The sequence below is a fragment of the Lipomyces tetrasporus genome (assembly GCF_029532465.1).
Source record: "Lipomyces tetrasporus strain NRRL Y-64009 chromosome Unknown POJ06scaffold_4, whole genome shotgun sequence".
NCBI lineage: Eukaryota > Fungi > Ascomycota > Lipomycetes > Lipomycetales > Lipomycetaceae > Lipomyces > Lipomyces tetrasporus.
In genome coordinates this window covers 425,220-441,766 of record NW_026611599.1, presented here as the reverse complement: position 1 = coordinate 441,766, position 16,547 = coordinate 425,220, and the positions used below count along the sequence as shown (strand labels likewise).

The 16,547-nt window shown below is 47.7% G+C and overlaps 6 protein-coding genes across 6 annotated transcripts; 2 read left to right on the top strand and 4 right to left on the bottom strand.

Annotated features, from left to right (window-relative positions):
- Nucleotides 1-296: 296 nt before the first annotated feature.
- On the top strand, nucleotides 297-3,499 carry POJ06DRAFT_86008 (armadillo-type protein). Its single transcript, XM_056191664.1, has 2 exons — nucleotides 297-875; nucleotides 928-3,499. The coding sequence occupies exons 1-2, from the start codon at nucleotides 517-519 to the stop codon at nucleotides 3,398-3,400; spliced, it is 2,832 nt and encodes a 943-aa protein (XP_056044449.1). The 5' UTR covers nucleotides 297-516; the 3' UTR covers nucleotides 3,401-3,499.
- A 444-nt stretch (nucleotides 3,500-3,943) lies between these two features.
- Nucleotides 3,944-5,443, bottom strand: POJ06DRAFT_280958 (hexokinase-domain-containing protein; the record flags this gene model as incomplete). The annotated part of the gene is made up of 3 exons (XM_056189917.1): nucleotides 3,944-5,175; nucleotides 5,226-5,276; nucleotides 5,338-5,443. The coding sequence occupies 3 exons, from the start codon at nucleotides 5,441-5,443 to the stop codon at nucleotides 3,944-3,946; spliced, it is 1,389 nt and encodes a 462-aa protein (XP_056044448.1).
- A 2,102-nt stretch (nucleotides 5,444-7,545) lies between these two features.
- On the bottom strand, nucleotides 7,546-10,019 carry POJ06DRAFT_250139 (P-loop containing nucleoside triphosphate hydrolase protein). Its single transcript, XM_056187255.1, has one exon. It carries the CDS (start codon nucleotides 9,764-9,766, stop codon nucleotides 7,589-7,591), a length of 2,178 nt encoding a protein of 725 aa, XP_056044447.1. The 5' UTR covers nucleotides 9,767-10,019; the 3' UTR covers nucleotides 7,546-7,588.
- Nucleotides 10,020-11,936: 1,917 nt separating this feature from the next.
- POJ06DRAFT_250134 (Quinolinate phosphoribosyl transferase) lies at nucleotides 11,937-13,691 on the top strand. Its single transcript, XM_056187254.1, has 4 exons — nucleotides 11,937-12,173; nucleotides 12,233-12,316; nucleotides 12,376-13,263; nucleotides 13,318-13,691. Exons 1-4 carry the CDS (start codon nucleotides 12,071-12,073, stop codon nucleotides 13,563-13,565), a joined length of 1,323 nt encoding a protein of 440 aa, XP_056044446.1. The 5' UTR covers nucleotides 11,937-12,070; the 3' UTR covers nucleotides 13,566-13,691.
- Nucleotides 13,692-14,849, bottom strand: POJ06DRAFT_250132 (uncharacterized protein). Its single transcript, XM_056187253.1, has one exon. The coding sequence runs from the start codon at nucleotides 14,760-14,762 to the stop codon at nucleotides 13,746-13,748; it is 1,017 nt and encodes a 338-aa protein (XP_056044445.1). The 5' UTR covers nucleotides 14,763-14,849; the 3' UTR covers nucleotides 13,692-13,745.
- Nucleotides 14,850-14,873: 24 nt separating this feature from the next.
- On the bottom strand, nucleotides 14,874-16,480 carry POJ06DRAFT_250130 (translation initiation factor eIF 4e-like domain-containing protein). The gene is made up of 5 exons (XM_056187252.1): nucleotides 16,036-16,480; nucleotides 15,931-15,967; nucleotides 15,643-15,879; nucleotides 15,442-15,584; nucleotides 14,874-15,389 (listed from the first exon to the last, which is right to left on the bottom strand). The coding sequence occupies exons 1-5, from the start codon at nucleotides 16,242-16,244 to the stop codon at nucleotides 15,275-15,277; spliced, it is 741 nt and encodes a 246-aa protein (XP_056044444.1). The 5' UTR covers nucleotides 16,245-16,480; the 3' UTR covers nucleotides 14,874-15,274.
- Between the last annotated feature and the right edge of the window lie 67 nt (nucleotides 16,481-16,547).

The window sequence follows — 16,547 nt, the reverse complement described above, 5'->3', positions numbered from 1 at the left end:
GTCATTCTGAACTAACAGATAATCGACTTATGATAGCAGTGTTATGATTGGCATTAGCCAGTATCTCGTTGTGTCTGGCGTATTGTACAACATTTGTTTGGTTGAGGCAAATCTAGCTCGATAGGATATATTCCTACTCAAAGCAGCATGATCAGCCAGGATGAGTATTCTTTAGTCGAGAAGGTGCATCAGATTCACTAATTCGTTCTATACAGTGACGTCGCTAACTATCTATACCAGAAAATCCGGCAGTTATATCAACCCGGACATCCGCAGGCGTTATACGAGTCAGTAGGCTGTTGCGAATCTTCCAACAAACAGCGTCTAATAATTTGTAGAACTCAACAGGAACTTCAAGCCCTTCAAAAGTCATCGGAAGGATGGAACCTCGCGAATTTGATGCTATCAAGTGCCGACCCGAACGTTCGGTTCTTTGGTGCTCTAACTTACACGGTGAAGTTAAATAACGATTGGTAATCGACAGCGATAAAGAGGAACCATGGGATATATGCTAACATGGCTAGGCAATCCATACCAATAGAGTCTCTTTCGCAATTGCTTCTACAGCTTCTTAAATGGTTCCTTGCACATAGCCATGGGCCCCGCTTTATCACCCAGAAACTGGCTGGGGCAATAATACTTGCATTAATCAAATTTCCTGAATCGGTCTACTCGATATGGCCGTATCCAGTTCATGATGTCGTAGTTTCTATTGCAATAAATACTCCCACAATTGGCACTAAAGAACCACTAAATGACGATGCATTTCAACGCGTGGTGCAGAGTTTGAGTGCTCATGATCTTATAATCATATTGCTCTTCTGTACAACATTTGCAGAAGAAATATCTCGGGCAGATGTTCCACGGCATAGTCGGTGCGTAAGCTGACCTATTATTCTTAGCTCTCGTTTGTTAATGTACACACAGGCCACCACTGTATGAACTCCTTCTCGATAGTACGGCACACGCACTCGCAGTTATCAAGCCGATAATAACAAATACTCCATCGACTATAACGTCGGCAGACTCGTTCCATCCAATTCTGGTTTCTGTGCTAAAGTCGTTCCATTCCTGGACTCTTTCATGCGTCTCGGCCGATGCCAATGCGCCTGTCGTGTCCACTCTCGCTGAACTCGTTCCACCGGTTACGGAATTCTTGCAAATTGAGTCCGACACTACGGTATACACCACTGTCACCGACGTGTTAATTGATTTTATGGAGTGGGCGGATAAGTTACTAACACCACAATCTATGAAAATTCTGCTCAATCTCTTCTCCGGCCCATACGCGGCTTCTAAAGTCGAGAAAATTGTGTCAAAAAACGAAGCCGACGACGAGGATATCACCGAAGCATTTTTAAACACCTTTATATTCTTTGGCGAATTAGTGGCCAAAGATATTGCAGCGAATCTTAGACGACCAGAAACCCGACGGTTAATCGAGCTTATATTGAGTCTGCTGAAGGTCCCGGGTTACCCAATTGAGGACGAAAACGTGAGTAGGCGAACGCTTGAGTTTTGGGATTTGTTCGTCGAATCGATCTTATTCGATGATGACGGAACATTGCTGGAAGACGCGAACGACACGCAGCTAGCCGATGCCCAGTGTATCATGATGGAAGTGATCGAGTCACTCTGGACTAAACTGCGAGTGCCAGACAGCAGTACCGCAGTGCGATGGACACAAGACACTCGGGACGGGTTTTTCGCATTTCGCAAAGATGTCGCAGATTTGATCGAGAGCTCATATCAACTCGTGCAAATTCGACTGTACTCAGTCCTAGTCGAATTCGTGGTCCGATCGATATCCGTGTCGCCGATCGACTGGCCGGGCGTCGAGGCATCGCTCTATGCGCTCAACGCGATCACTCAATCGCTGACGACCGACCCACCTGAATTCGAGGTTTTCAAAATGCTACTTGATTCCAACTTATTCTCGCTCCTCCCTTCGTCTCCGCTTTTGCGTGCCCGACAGACTTCGCTCTCGTTAATCGCGTCGGCTATACCATACTTTCAATCTGAATCAGGCAGGAAATATATCCCGTCAGTCGTGCCGTACCTGTTTAAATGTCTCGCGAGCCCTTCGCTTGCGCTCCATGCGTCGCGTTCGATTTTACAATTGTGCTCTGAATGCGCGGCGGCATTGACGGATGATGTACCCGGGTTTCTGAATATTTACCGAGACATGCTCGAGCATGGTGGTGCGATTGATGGACTCGCGAAGGAGCGCATTGCCGGGGCTATCGCACAGGTCTTACAGCAGGGCGTTGATGACCTGCAACAGCGCACTACCTACCTGGGCGATTTGGTTAGCATCCTAGCCGCATATGCGGAGGACGCTGCAAGGGTCGCGAATGACCCTGCTGGCGAGTCCGAAGCTCGGGATATTGCTGCGTCAGTGCTGAAATCGCTTGCGATGGTCGGCAAGGCGTGCCGCGAAGTCGAAGACTTCGACGACACAAACAATTTGTCCACCCGAGACAATCACTGGAACACAAATGGGGCATCAGGCCGCATTGTCAAGGACAAGATTCTCACAATAGTCATCGCGATAAGTCGCATACCCTCATTCGCCGGCGATATCACTATCAGACAAAACGCAACTGGAGTATTGAAAGCTGGTTTATGCGAATCTTCGCCGGGCCCGTTTACATGGGCCCCGGCTGTGATTGTGGGATACATCCGAGATGAAATCGTGAGTGTTGGGAGGCTAGGCACTTTGCAGCCCGTGTTTGCACTCGCGGCGAGGTTAGTGGCGTCGTATTCGAGCTCCCAAACACTTGATATCCGCGATTCGTGCGTACAGCTTCTCGAGGTGCTATACACCGGTGCCCTTGTGCCCAACAACGCCACTACCGAAAATTCCGATCCGGACGTGGACCAAGGCATGCTGGACGTGCTCGGCAGTTACCTCCCACGATACCTCGACGTCATCTTTGCGAGTCTTTATTTCCAGCCTTTAATTTTGCAATTTGCTGTCACGATGGTGACAGCGAAAGAACCTCTCGTCGTCAAATCCGCGGTCAAGTTCTGGTACGATCTATTGAACTTGTCGCCGGATAGTCAATCTCCTGGCCTCGACGACGCAGTAAGACAAGTCATTGACATTACCGGCCCACCCTTAATGTCCGCCGTCGGCTCCGCGATATCCGGCGCGGCAGCACGCAGTCTTGTACCTGAATACGCCAAACTCATCAAGGCGTTCTTCAGGACCAATAGTGGCCGTGCACAACAATGGCTAACAGCGTCACTTCAAATTGAAAGTTGCCCGCCACACAAAGCGAGAGCGAGGCGCATTTTTGTGGAGAAGGTCGCCAGGTTGAGGGGTCGTCCGCCGACGGAGACGGTTGTCAAAGATTTCTGGATTGCGGAACGGGGGCAGACGTTTGATTATGTGTGATCGTAGCGAATTTATGGAATTAGATCATTGGGCAGTTCTCGATCAGACCCGCAGTGCGCAATCTAACACAAGACTGCTGCCCTATCTCCTCATTCGCTAAGGTTTATTGGCCCCATGGGGTTAGGGCGAGTTAGGCACGGAATCTTACTGCACGACACCCTGTCGGGAAATTATATGATTTGAAATAATTCGCTGTTCTCAATTACAGCAGCTACGACACATGCACGATTCAACACAGCATATACGATAAAGGCAGAAAGATATACAATTCGCCAAAATAGCAATAAGCAATATGTGCGATGATGAAAATTCAATACAATACAAATATGATGATACCGACCAGAGCACAACACGCAAAGTGATACATACAATAACAAATATTTTCAAAATAAGAAATCCGCAACCCGTGTGTAACCCATCCCAAACGCTACATAAGTACCAATACATAATTTCTTAATATCTGTTTTAGGAGATCCCATCCAAGGATCCTAGATTGATAGTCCGCCTGCAAGCTACCAGATGATGCCACGGAGAGATACTGACTTAGGCGACGAGAGCGCACAATGCGGCGCCGACGCCACTGCCGTCCTTGGCGATGCCGATACGGACCTTCTTCTCATTCTCGCCAAGAACGTCTTTCAAGGCCTCGCGCATTAAGTCCTCATAGCCAGGGTAAAACTCAAACACTGAGCCATCGACGCCGATGTCAACGACTGGATTGGACTGGCAGGCCTTGGTGTGCACGAGAATTCCACCGATAACGGCTCCCGCGAGGAGAGCGGACCTCTTGCCAACACCCTCAACTATAACCTTGATGGCCTGGCGCTCAATAAGAGTGGTTGGCAGGCCGAGATCTGTTTCGACAATGGACTTCACGGCGACGAGATCGGGGGTGGTATCAGCTTCGACACGGGAGAGAATGGAAGTGTCGAGGGACCATGCCGTAGTAAGGGGAGTGGAGGCCTTGGAAAACATATGGCCCTTCTCATACAGTTCGAGGAGGATACGGCGGAGGATCTCGCCGAGGAACATACCGGACACTCTCTTCTCGAACATCTGGTAGCCTGGATTAGGCGTCTCGAGGTCAACGGCATCATCCCAGGTGGTGGTCGGCAGGACCTTCATGTTGTTGTCGAAGGAGCCCCACTCGGTGTTGATTACCATAATGGACTTGTCAGCCAGAGCGGACGCGGACTTGTCGAGTTTTTCCACAGCCGCCAGAGACTCGGCATAGGCGCCATTTGTGCCAGTGCCCAGAATGACACCAACCAGAGTGGCAGCCTCCCCAGGAGAGGAGTATGACCGAGACATGAGGGTGCCAACCGTATCATTCACCAGCGCAGCGACGTGGACGGGGAGTTTGAGGAGATTGAGTTCGTCTTGGAGAAGCTGGCAGACATCCTTGCCGACGGCATCAGCGACGTCGAAGCCTTTTGTCCACCGAATGAGGGTGCCACTGTTGATGGCTGTCTGGTTGACGGGAAATGAGAAGGTAAATCCAAGTTTGTAGATGTGTTCGTTGGCGGCGTGACCGCCCTCTTCATTGAATTTCTCGTCGAGATGTGTCTTGATGAACTCGTCGACTTTTTTGGCAAGGAAGGAGAAGAGCTCTTTCGATGTCCCGACCATGAGGCTTCGAGGGATGACGCTCTTTGTCTGGAGCAGATCGAAGGTTCCGTCACCGTTGAGGTGTATTGAGCAGACACGAAAGTTTGTGCCGCCCAGATCAACGGCGAGGAAAGTGCCTTTCTCAGTGCCATTGGGCACACCAGTGACTTGCTTCATTAGAACAGAATACACAGCCAACCAGAAAGAGACAGCATACCAAAGCTGGGAATCATGGCCATGGGCATACCATCCGACTTCAGACCGAGGTCTGCGAGAGACAGTTAGCAGATGTTTTACTAAGACGAAAATGCAGGCTAGGACGTCCTGACCAGTGAGCCGAATGAACTCGTTCGAGATTGCGATGAGCCGGTCCTTGGAGACATCGAACTGCTTTGAGATGGAGGCAGCCTCCTCCAGAAGCGAAGACGTGGTCATGTTGGTGAAATTGGCGTGAGCGAGTGGAGCTTGATTGAGTCTGAGCAGTCTGGCGAAGAGTGGTGAGAAGACCGACAGGGTTGCCGTGAGAGACGACGACAGAGAAGCGGAGGTAGAGAGCTCTCGATGTAGGGTTAGGGCGTAAGGGATGTGTGCTTGGAGTGCGACCGCAACGGCTATGGCCACGATCGCCCCTGCTCAGTCTGTCAGTAGCAGAAAGTAGCAGCCACAGCATCAAGCCAAGCCGTACAACACGATTAATTGACGCGCGGCCCAATTGAAAACTCACCTGTTGCGAGAAAAGCTCGGCGACTGCTGGAAACGCGAGAATTTGCAGCGCCCGTAGGCACAGTGACGTCGCCGCTCTCAACACGGCCGACGACTTCGTAGCTCGCGTGAAGCGTTCGACGCCCTGGAACCGGGCCCACTTGCGGCGAGCCCGCCATGGAGTTCCACCAATCAGATCACGTGGAGCGGCTGTTGGTATATCTGAGTCTGCGCGGGCAGCAGACTGCCAGTTTCTCGCTATGAAACAAGCCTACAGCGATGCAACCCAGCAAGCTTCTATCCGTCCCTCAAATCTCTCAAAATCTCAATGCCCGGGGCGAGCAGTCCTTTGCTGCTGATGCCAGTCCGCATGCAGCATAGACGCTTCCATATTTCGCTTAGCGCCTCTTTCCACGGGCCGGCCGCTCGGCTGCACCTACGAGTTTTCCGGAACCCTACACGAACTGGGTTCTCAATAGCATCAACACAGACAGCTCATGGCCAACTGGGCCGATTCCGGGGCCCCGGTACTCCGCACCTGAGCAACCATCTGCTGAGTTTTTATCATAAGTTGATGGTTGTGGCTCGTTAAACTGGACAGTCTCCTAGGAAGCACCAGATTAGACTTCTGCCGTTCGTCGAAAGTTTAATCCGGTGGTGCCAACAGCTTGCGGTTACAATCGCTCAACTCGTGTCGTTCAACGACATAGAAACAAATAACTTATTAACTTAATTAATTGACGGGACATCATGCTACGAATTCAGCCTGAAACCTGCTTCATCACTATCCGCCGTGACGTAGCGAGCGGCCCACGGAAATATGTTTCGGATTCACATTTTTCCGAACCCACCCGCCCTGCCGGGTCGCCCCGGCGCCAGGGTGTGGGTTTGGCATTCCGACGCGATATGGCCTGGTGGCTCCTGGATTTAGGCAGCCCGAGCGAGCGAGTTGCAATTACGATATCAAAACTTGGACTTCATAAAGTCCGGTTGTCAGAACTCAGAAGGAATCTCCCGTGTCAATGGTGCTTTTAGATTTGTCTGGGTTTATCGATCATGGTTAACTCATCCGATATCGCGTTAATGATCACATCGAGCGAGGCACCCACAATGCTATACAAACACGCGACGTCTACTCAAGGTTTTCGCTCAAAGGTAGTCCGTGATCAAATGAGTGACTGTAATCCAATATTTCAGATGACAGTTGGCATACCGTTCTTCTGCTGCTGCATATCTTGCTATAATCATCGCTCTAATGGCGCCTGGCTCATTATTATATCTAATCATGTACGCAGTCATATAGTGCGCCATTCGACTGGATGGTGAGTAACTGGTAAATTAGTTTACCTTTTGAGCCACAATTCCTACTCCTGGAGGTATGGCGTCATGAGCACATATGAGCAACATCAGAATTAGCACATCGATACGTAATGTGCGAATGAGCCGAGTTTGATAGTTGACCTTCCATCATTGATGGTGCTCAAACATTGGAGCAATATAGGCCATCACCAGTTTCAGTAGGACAGCGACAAACCATGAAGCAACCTTTCTACCAGATAGGGGACGCAGAGACCGGTCCTGTTGCCCAAATAACGATTGTCACTCAACGATGGCGCTTCACATGGACATAAACTTATACACATGGCAATTACCAGTATTTATTCGTCGCAGCACAGCCAGGAGGCCGGCTGCCAACCGCGATTTCTTATAGCTACGATAACAGCAAGAAGAACTCATCTAACCGTCTTTCGGTCATGTCAGTGATGCTGTGCATGAAGTCAGTACTCATCACTGTAGAGAAAACCATATTTTTGCTGGCATTTTTTAATTTATATACAATTATTGTCAATTGGCTATGTACAGTAGTGCAAATTTTACTTACACAGTCAAACTCGCACATTTCCTCTCCATTGCCTTCTCGAACTGACCCATGCCATCTTTTAGTACCTTGAGCGTGCCATTAACCAATCTATGAACCGTATACTTCCTTGCTAGAACGGTCAGGTCGTCATGATCATCCTCATCCTCTTCGACATCACCGCTGACCTCTCCCTCTATCACTCGTCTGATCAAATACCGATCATGCGATACTACAATCAGAGCCCCATGGTATGTCGCTAGGGCGTCGCTGAGAGCAGTGACTGTATAAAAATCCAAATGCGTCGTAACTTCATCGAGTACCATCAAGTGCGGCCGTTCCCATAATACCAATGCAAATGCAACTCGGACTAATTGGCCACCTGATAACTTCGCAATCGGAACAGCGGACGCCGTATTTCCCACTACACCAAGCATCCCAAGAAGTCCCCGGCATTCTTGCTCCGAAAGCGAACCGCCTGATTTCTCAAGCAACAAGGACAATGCTGTACAGGTCATGTCTAATCTTCCCAGCTCTTGTAGCGACTCAACTGAATGCTGAGAATAGTACCCCATCTTCAATCTGGGATGCTTCGTAATCGAGCCCTTTGTAGACGTAGTCATGCCAGTAATCAATTTCAGCAGTGTTGACTTGCCACAACCGTTGAGACCCACAATTCCTACACGATCACCAAGATGAACAACGAGATTAATATCGTGCAGGACATCTTCGCCTCCCCGAGAATACCGAAAACTGACGTTCTCCATTGACACCAACGGCCCCGGAAACCGTAGTTCAGTTGCAGGCGGAAATTTCATATGCATCTCCCTTTCCTCTTCCGGGACCTCAATCTGTGCACGACTACTATCGTGCCAACCAGGCATATCTCGATTCACCTTAAATCGTCCACCTTTCGCATTCACTTGCATACCCATCCGGTCATCCAATTTCTTCTGCCGTGACTTAGCTTGTCGCAGCTTGTTGTCATCCCCGGTTTTTTTACCCATTTTAACGTTATTTTGAATAGTCTTCTGCATGTGCTCGATCTGCTTATCCTGCGCCTCCTTCATGCGTTGCAGGTATAGCCGTCTTGAACGAAAGTCTTCATCATATTCGTCAAGTGTTCCACGAAAATACTTTAGAGACTTGTCGCTGAGAATAATTGTCTCCTCGCAGACTGCATTCAGGAACGAACGATCATGAGAAACAACAACAATTGTCGTATCTGAACTGATCGAATCAAAGTACTTCTGTAACCAAATAATCCCTAACAAGTCTAAGTAGTTCGTAGGCTCATCGAGAATTAGAATGTCAGACGCCTTGGCAAGCGCCGCGGCCAGAAGAAGGCGCATCCGCCAACCACCGGATAATGCGTGAACTGCTGACTGTATCCGCTCTGAGTTGAAACCCAGGCCAGACAGTACCATACGAGCTTTGGCTTCAAGATCAGTAACCCGCATCATTTCGAGCTCGGACTGCAAGATTGACAGAAGTTCAACTGCTTCTTGAGACTCTTGCTGCACCATGGATGGGCTTGGATCTTCCAACAACAAGGCTGACGACTCGGACACTTTCTTTTCCATCGCGACAAGCTCCTTCCGGGCTTGCAGTCCACGCGCACCGCTGCGAAGCCTTGCCATCTTCTCCGCATAGCTAAACTCATTCAGTACACGATTATGTCGAATGTGACGCATTGCCCGAACGACAGATAGAGCATCTGTCGTGTCATTTAGCGCATGAGAAAGCAAGTCATGCTGCGATAATAACTCGTTGCGATACTTGTCACTCTCGAGAACGTATTGCAGGACTGTGGTGCTGCTGGAGCCATTGTTAATAATATCGGTTTGATTGATCGTCTGGTCTAGAAATGCGATCTTCAAACTCTCCGGCATCCCAGGAATAAGCCTGTCGGATATTGCCCGTAATAATGTTGATTTTCCCGTTCCATTGCGGCCGATGAGTCCATATCGATGCCCGCGCTTGAGCTTCAATTCAGCCTGGACGACGATCTCAATTGCGGCAGTCTTTGAAGATTTAACGAGCTTTGACTTTGAAGACACAGTAGAATCGCTATGTGATGCAATCGGTACAATGGAAATATTTAGACCATTGATGTCGATGTCTTTGATCGCCGCATCTTGCTTAATGTCGAACCGCGTCTGCCGGCAGCTGACTTGAATTGAGCCCTGAGAGTCCATACAATGAATAGGACTATAACCTGTCCGGTTAACAAATCGTACTTCCCAATATAAATATGCCGGGATAACTAGAATCCTACCTCATATAGTGCGATCTGGCCCTGAGGAGGGAAATGATCTGTGCCTCCCGGTGCCTGGACAGCACCTAGTATTGTAGTATGCCGATAAGCATATATACATGTTTCGCAACGTATTTTTACGCCGCAAATTTAATTGAAACAAACCCCTACCCCCTTGTTATTTGTGGCTAATAAGTTTGCTCAATAGTTAAATCTTAATGCCAATTTTGACCTCCGTCTGGCTGAAGTTGTCCAATCGTTTGACTTTCACCCAACGCGCTTCGTCTAATCGTCTCCCATTGATTTATCTGGGTAATCGAATAAAAGAGATTAATGGAGAGTAACCAACCATTCCTCTTCGGAACTAGCGTATTTTGTTCTTGTTGCCGTCAAGTCGGCAATTGCATAGTCATGTCAAGCCATTGAATTACTCATACTCCCTGATCATATGCTCGACAATTTGCGATTATGTTACCATACAGTTTATGCTACCATGGCAAGAGTTAAAAGAGGCCGAGCGAGTCAATGTGATGCATGTGTATGAGAACCGTCTACAATTCAACGTATATACACAGAAATATTAAGTGAACGATGACGAAACATTGATAACCTGAGCAAAGATTTTGACGCGGACTGTGCCTGTTTCGGGATCGCTCGTTGTTACTGCCTTCGACTTCATGTGTACCATGCTATTTGAGTTTGATGATTCTAACAAATAACCATGACCCATCCATCCGAAGTGGGCCAAATTTGGGATGACATCGGGTTATGATATCCGAAAATGCGGGCTACTGGTTTCAGTGGTTGTCAGCCGCACATTAAGTTATTATAAAGATTAGTCACTTAGCGACCGAGTAAGCTGGTATCTACTGCCGTTGTCAAAACGTTGGGTCTGGTGCCGTCTAATACAAGGGGTATCTATTGAATTATTTCCAGGAGTAGTGGTCCAAGCTTGGACTGAGGCGCTTTGGCGTGGAAGTTATATATCCTCTTTTCGGACTGATCTTCTACTCACCCGTCGAGATATGTTAGGATGTCGACTCAAAGATATTCGGGAGCGACAATGGAGAGATCAGAAAAGTCCAAAGTCGTCCTTATTCCGTGGGATCCAAATTCCAGTGAGCACAGGGAGCGATTGTATTTGCAGCGAGTTGCTTGTGGATGGAAAGATGACATGATTGAAACATGGCGAGGCTTACAGCGAGACGGCAAGATGGCGATCCAATGGGTGGTATGGCAACTCGAGTTCCTTATTATTTTTTATCTACTTTCTGCGCGCCAGTAGCGTGGAAACTGTGGAGTGGGTCCCAAACAAAACGTCACATGGAAAGGATTGCAATTGGAGATGCCGACATGATCTGCACAGAGAATGAATTTATGTTCGACGCCACTGTTACATTATCCTTTGTTGTGAAGCTCCAGGAACCACCTAACGGGCTTGAATACACCCAGACAAGCTGGACAAAGGCGCGGAGTAGAGAACAGTGGTAGGGAGCTGAGAGCGCGTGTGGTAGATCTCTCCTCGTATTCTTGTTAGTGCACCATCTCAGTCGGTCTCTCCATAATGTAAGACTACTTCCGGTGCGCTGGTGGCTGACTATTATATTTTCTCAGATAGAGAGTAGAGCCTCGTAATTGCATAAAAGGGAGGAATCTCCCCAAAAGATAGAAATCCAACAATTAGAATATTCTTTAGCAGTTTCCATGATACAATATCCAAACATGACCCCAAATCATTCTCTTTGTTCAGTGGGGATTGGCAAATTGACGAAGCGCTCTGCGACAACCACTGTATCCCGGTTATCAGAGTAGATAGAGATGACATGCAGAGCGATCGACATCTGAACATGCATAAAGTGGACGCGAATTTGTAATCATTTTGCCCTCGAGATCCTTAGCTAACCAAGCTGTCAAAATCACGAATTTTCTTTGCTGAGCGAAGGGGTTTTACACTTTGACGCGAACCCTGAATGCAATTGCTTGGCTTTTGAATGGCTTCTTTAAACTATAAAGCCGAGCTCAGAATAGCATGGTGCGGCTAATCTAAACTCTATCAAGGGCTCGCCGTTAAGTAGACAGCAATCATCGATTGCAGATTGTGGAACGTTTGTGATGCATTAAGCAAACCCGAAGATACACGAACTTTTTAACCTACGCATTCTCCCATAGATCGCACTATACGCAGTTTCACCTTTATAGACGATTTTAGGAATTTTGTATACACCGCAAGAAAATATCTTCAAAAATGCTGCAGCACCACCCGGAACGCGCTATATTCTCCCTACTGGACACGGATTTGTACAAGTTGACTATGCAAGCTGCTGTCCTGGATCATTACCCCAACACGTGTAAGATTTGATTGGTATTCTTCTGTCACGGATATAGCTAAATAAGCAATTTATTACAGCCGTCACGTACAGTTTCAAGAACCGGACGCCACAGAAAAAATTGAACCAAGCCGCGTTCGATTGGCTACAAGCACAAATTAATCGTATGGGAAATATCTTGAGAAAGACGAGGCGTCTACCATTAGACTAACTATCTGATAAGTTCTTGGGAGTCTGTCATTTTCACCCGAAGAAATAAATTACTTGCGTTCAACAGTCAAGCAACTTCCCGAGCGCTACCTCGTATTTCTCGAGACGTTCCAGCTCTCCCCAAAAGACCACGTGCAGCTAGAGTACGACCTCGAGACTCAAGACGTCAAGGCAAAGATAAAAGGATTATGGGTTAATACCATTTTATATGAGATCCCGATACTCGCGCTAGTGTCTGAGGCGTACTTCAAGTTCGTTGATACAGATTGGGATTACACTGGCCAGGAAGAACGCGCGGAGGCGAAAGCTTTAGAACTTCTCGACTTCGGCTGTGCGTTTTCCGAGTTCGGCACCCGTCGACGCAGATCGTTTAAGGCTCAAGAGCTGGTCATGCGTGGCTTAGTCGCCGGCGACGTGAAGTACCAATCCAGTCCGGCCGCGAAGGTAGGCTCGGGGCTCCGAGGCACCTCGAACGTGTACTTTGCGTGGAAATTCGGGATTCCACCCATCGGCACTGTTGCGCACGAGTGGATGATGGGCATCGCTGCCGTCTCGCAAGATTATAAGAACGCAAATTTTCTGGCAATGGAGAAATGGCGAGCGACGATGGGGGATGCTAATGTTGGCGTGGCGCTGACGGACACATTTGGGACTGATGCGTTCTTGACTGTGTTTACGCCCAAGCTCGCGAATATATATACTGGGGTGCGGCAAGATTCAGGAGATCCGCTATTGTTTTTGGATAAGATTGCGAAATTTTACGATGAGCATGACATCGACAAGTCCAAGAAAGTTGTTGTTTTCAGTGACAGCTTAGATATTGAGTCGTGCAAGAAGTACAAGATAGCGACCGAAAAAGCTGGCATGCTCTGTTCATTCGGCGTTGGGACCTTTTTCACCAGTAAGTCACACCTGTTTCCTTCCGGGTCCCCCGATAAATTCTAACACCCTATAGACGACTTTCACTCACTCACACAACCACATAAGAAATCAACGCCGCTAAATATCGTTATCAAGCTCTCGTCGGCCAACGAAAAGCCAGCTATTAAGATCAGTGACAATCTAGGCAAGAACACCGGCGACAAAGCTACGGTGGAGGGAGTCAAGCATGAGTTAGGGTATATCGAGCGCGCATGGGCAGGCGGCGACGAAGAGAAGCGGTGGAACGAGTCGGATGAGACAGCTAGTGAGTTGTCGAGTTAATTTTTAGTGTACGCCTAGAGTCTGGTCGTATTCGACGCTCAGGAATACCGTCGTGATGTAACGAATGGTTAAGGACTTAGGTAGCAACGCTCAATGATACTGTACAACATATATGTTACAATATTTCCTATGTGTCTAGTAATATTATCAGATGACAATCAGATGACACAAACAGCATATCTAGTAGCCCGTGCACTTTTTAATGATATTCCTAATTGTCAGCCGATCTTGAGGATGCACACTTGCGACCTTGACGTCTTCCAAGTTGATCGATACCAAATCCTTATTTTCGTCAAGGTACTTCTGAATGTAACTGTACCTGCTCTCAATAAGATCCTTCACAAACGGTGACGCGTATTTCGGTAAGGTCTCTACGAGCAAATGCGACAGAAGCAAAACATCCGCCGATTTAGGCTTCTCGCCAAATAAATACGGTCCTTCACTCTCACTCAATGCACTCTCAATCGACGCTAACACCTCACCCGCAAGATTCAGCATTCTCAGCACACCGCTAAACTCTGAGGCGCCGCCGGCTGTCTTGTTAATCTTATCAACCAGAGTCTTGGGAACTGTGTCTTGGACGTCGGAATATCGGATGGCTTGTTTCTTGAGAAACAAAATCCCAGGAACACTACTGTTCCTCCCGAAACTCGAATCGGACGTCGCAGAGTCGAGGTCGTGGACGTGTGCTATACGGCGTTTCGCGGCCGTGAAAAGGAACATGGGTGCCGCGTATTGTAAAGGAAAGGGGATCAATTGGATCAGGCCCGGCCGGAAGATCTCTTGAAAGTGAAGAATGTGGAGACGTTGTATGTAGAGTGATAGGATCGTGAAATTGTCGGAAATAAAAGTTGAAAGCGCTATATTTTGCGCCTTCTGGGTTGGCGAAAGGTCGCTGTTTAGATCAAAGCCTTCTGACTGGAAGAACCTCAAAACATCAAAAATTCCTGACGCTACTATTGTCCGATTAACGCGCACGACTGGAAGTCTGTCTGATGGATCAGTTAGCATGTTGTCCCATAATATGGGACGCGAAATGAGCATACAATCATTTGAGAGTAGAGGATTAGAGCTTGGAACTATCACATAGTCCGACGGAGTTGCTGCCACTTGTAAGTATAGTATTGCTGCCAGGCAGTCCGGATCAAAGGACGGAAGCTCGCCTATTGAACCCCAGACATGTAATTCAAATGGCATTGCACATTGATTGAGCCTTGTCGGAGTCGCTCCTTCGATAGCGAATAAAATATGCAGGCGCCAAGAGAAGTTTAGTGACTGCAAAACTACGCGCAAACTCAATCAGTAAACCTGGACAAGTAAGCTCCACATTACACGTTACCCTTTTGCCCACTGGAGCCTCTACCACCACAAAATAGAAACATTAGAAATAGACATGTCATGACGTATTTACTTTGTGGCGACGATGTAGTAATTACTGACAGAGGACAAGGGTGAGCACCACAGGCTAACAATTAACCACGACCTGAGATACCGCTACTATATTACAAGCAAGCGCAGAACAAATACAACAAAATAGCATTATATAAGACTCAAAACAGCCATGGTAGAGTCGTTTTACACGATATGCATGAATTCCCATTCACTATGTGTATAAACCCAAGCAATATTAACAGATCCGCGCAACCAAAAGAAAACCGCAATAGCACAACAAGCCCGACCTATATTTTTTAAAAGAAATAATGAATATCTTAAGCAGAAAACCTTGGCTTCGCACGCGAGCTCCCGGAAGTCGCGGCATCTTTGTGGCTAGAAAAATCGACCTGCTCGGACGGAGGCAATTTTAGGAGCTCTTTGAAGCGATGTCTACTGCTTTTAGCAACAATTGAAGCACATATAGAATATCAGATTGTCTTACCCAATAGCCAATAGCGCTTTCTCATTATTGGCAGTTCTGGTCCAAATGGAAATTCGGTAATGCGCCTTTCGAATGGTAACAACTACACCCATGATCTCATTGTCACCCTCATCCTCGAGGGTCTCGCCAACAGCACCCAAAAGCTTCACATCGAGTCAGCGTACGTCGTCTGCGCAAAATGTCGAATAAAAATTATCTTACCGTGTTCAACCACAAATCGTCAATGTCGACCTGTCGCTTGTCTCGACACTGGTATGCCCATTTTCCACCATTTTCGTTCTGAACATCTTCCCACTCTGGACGAACAGATTTCTTGAACAAATGATAGTCGGACTTTTGCGGAAGCTCGGATGCCTTAGGAATATTGTTGTAGATGCCCCAGAATTCTTCAACTGAATCGAAGTCGATAACTTCCTTCAACTGGTCACCCCAGTCGGACTATATGCCATTAGCATAGTCCAACTTCAGCATCAATGGCTATGCACTCACCTTGCTACCACCATGCTGGGGTTTGGTGTACCATAGACTACATTCTTCGAGGTTAACCATCCGCCTACACAATCCAATATATGTCATTGCATCGGGACGACTTACGTCCAATTATGCCTTAGCGGGTGCTTAACAGTGAAATCTATTGGCGAATCAAACACAGTGCTGGTCTTATTTTCGTCGTCCACTTCGTTCTCAGTGCCCGCTGGTGATCCCTCAGTAGGAGCAGACTCTTCAATGACAACGTCAGCAGGAGCTGGCTCCTTCTCGTTTACAATATCGGTGACTGCGGGAGCAGATTCGGTGTCGCTCATGGTGACTGTTTTATATATATATCTGACCAGCTGGTGTTAGCAACTTCTTGTTCATCAGCTCGTCTGATCGCAACTTCTGGTAAATATTGTGCAGGGATTAACGGCACTGGACCAACGGAAGCGACCGCATAACAAAGTTATCTAGATTGATTATACTTACACGCCTAACTAAAATGGCGGCGATATTAATATCACGACCGATTAATTGCCAGATTCGATTAAAAATTGAGGCAAGGTTTTCGCGTTGCGTTAGGTCAATTTGCTTCGGTTTAGATAGGGTACAGGGTTTTGCGTGGAAAGCGC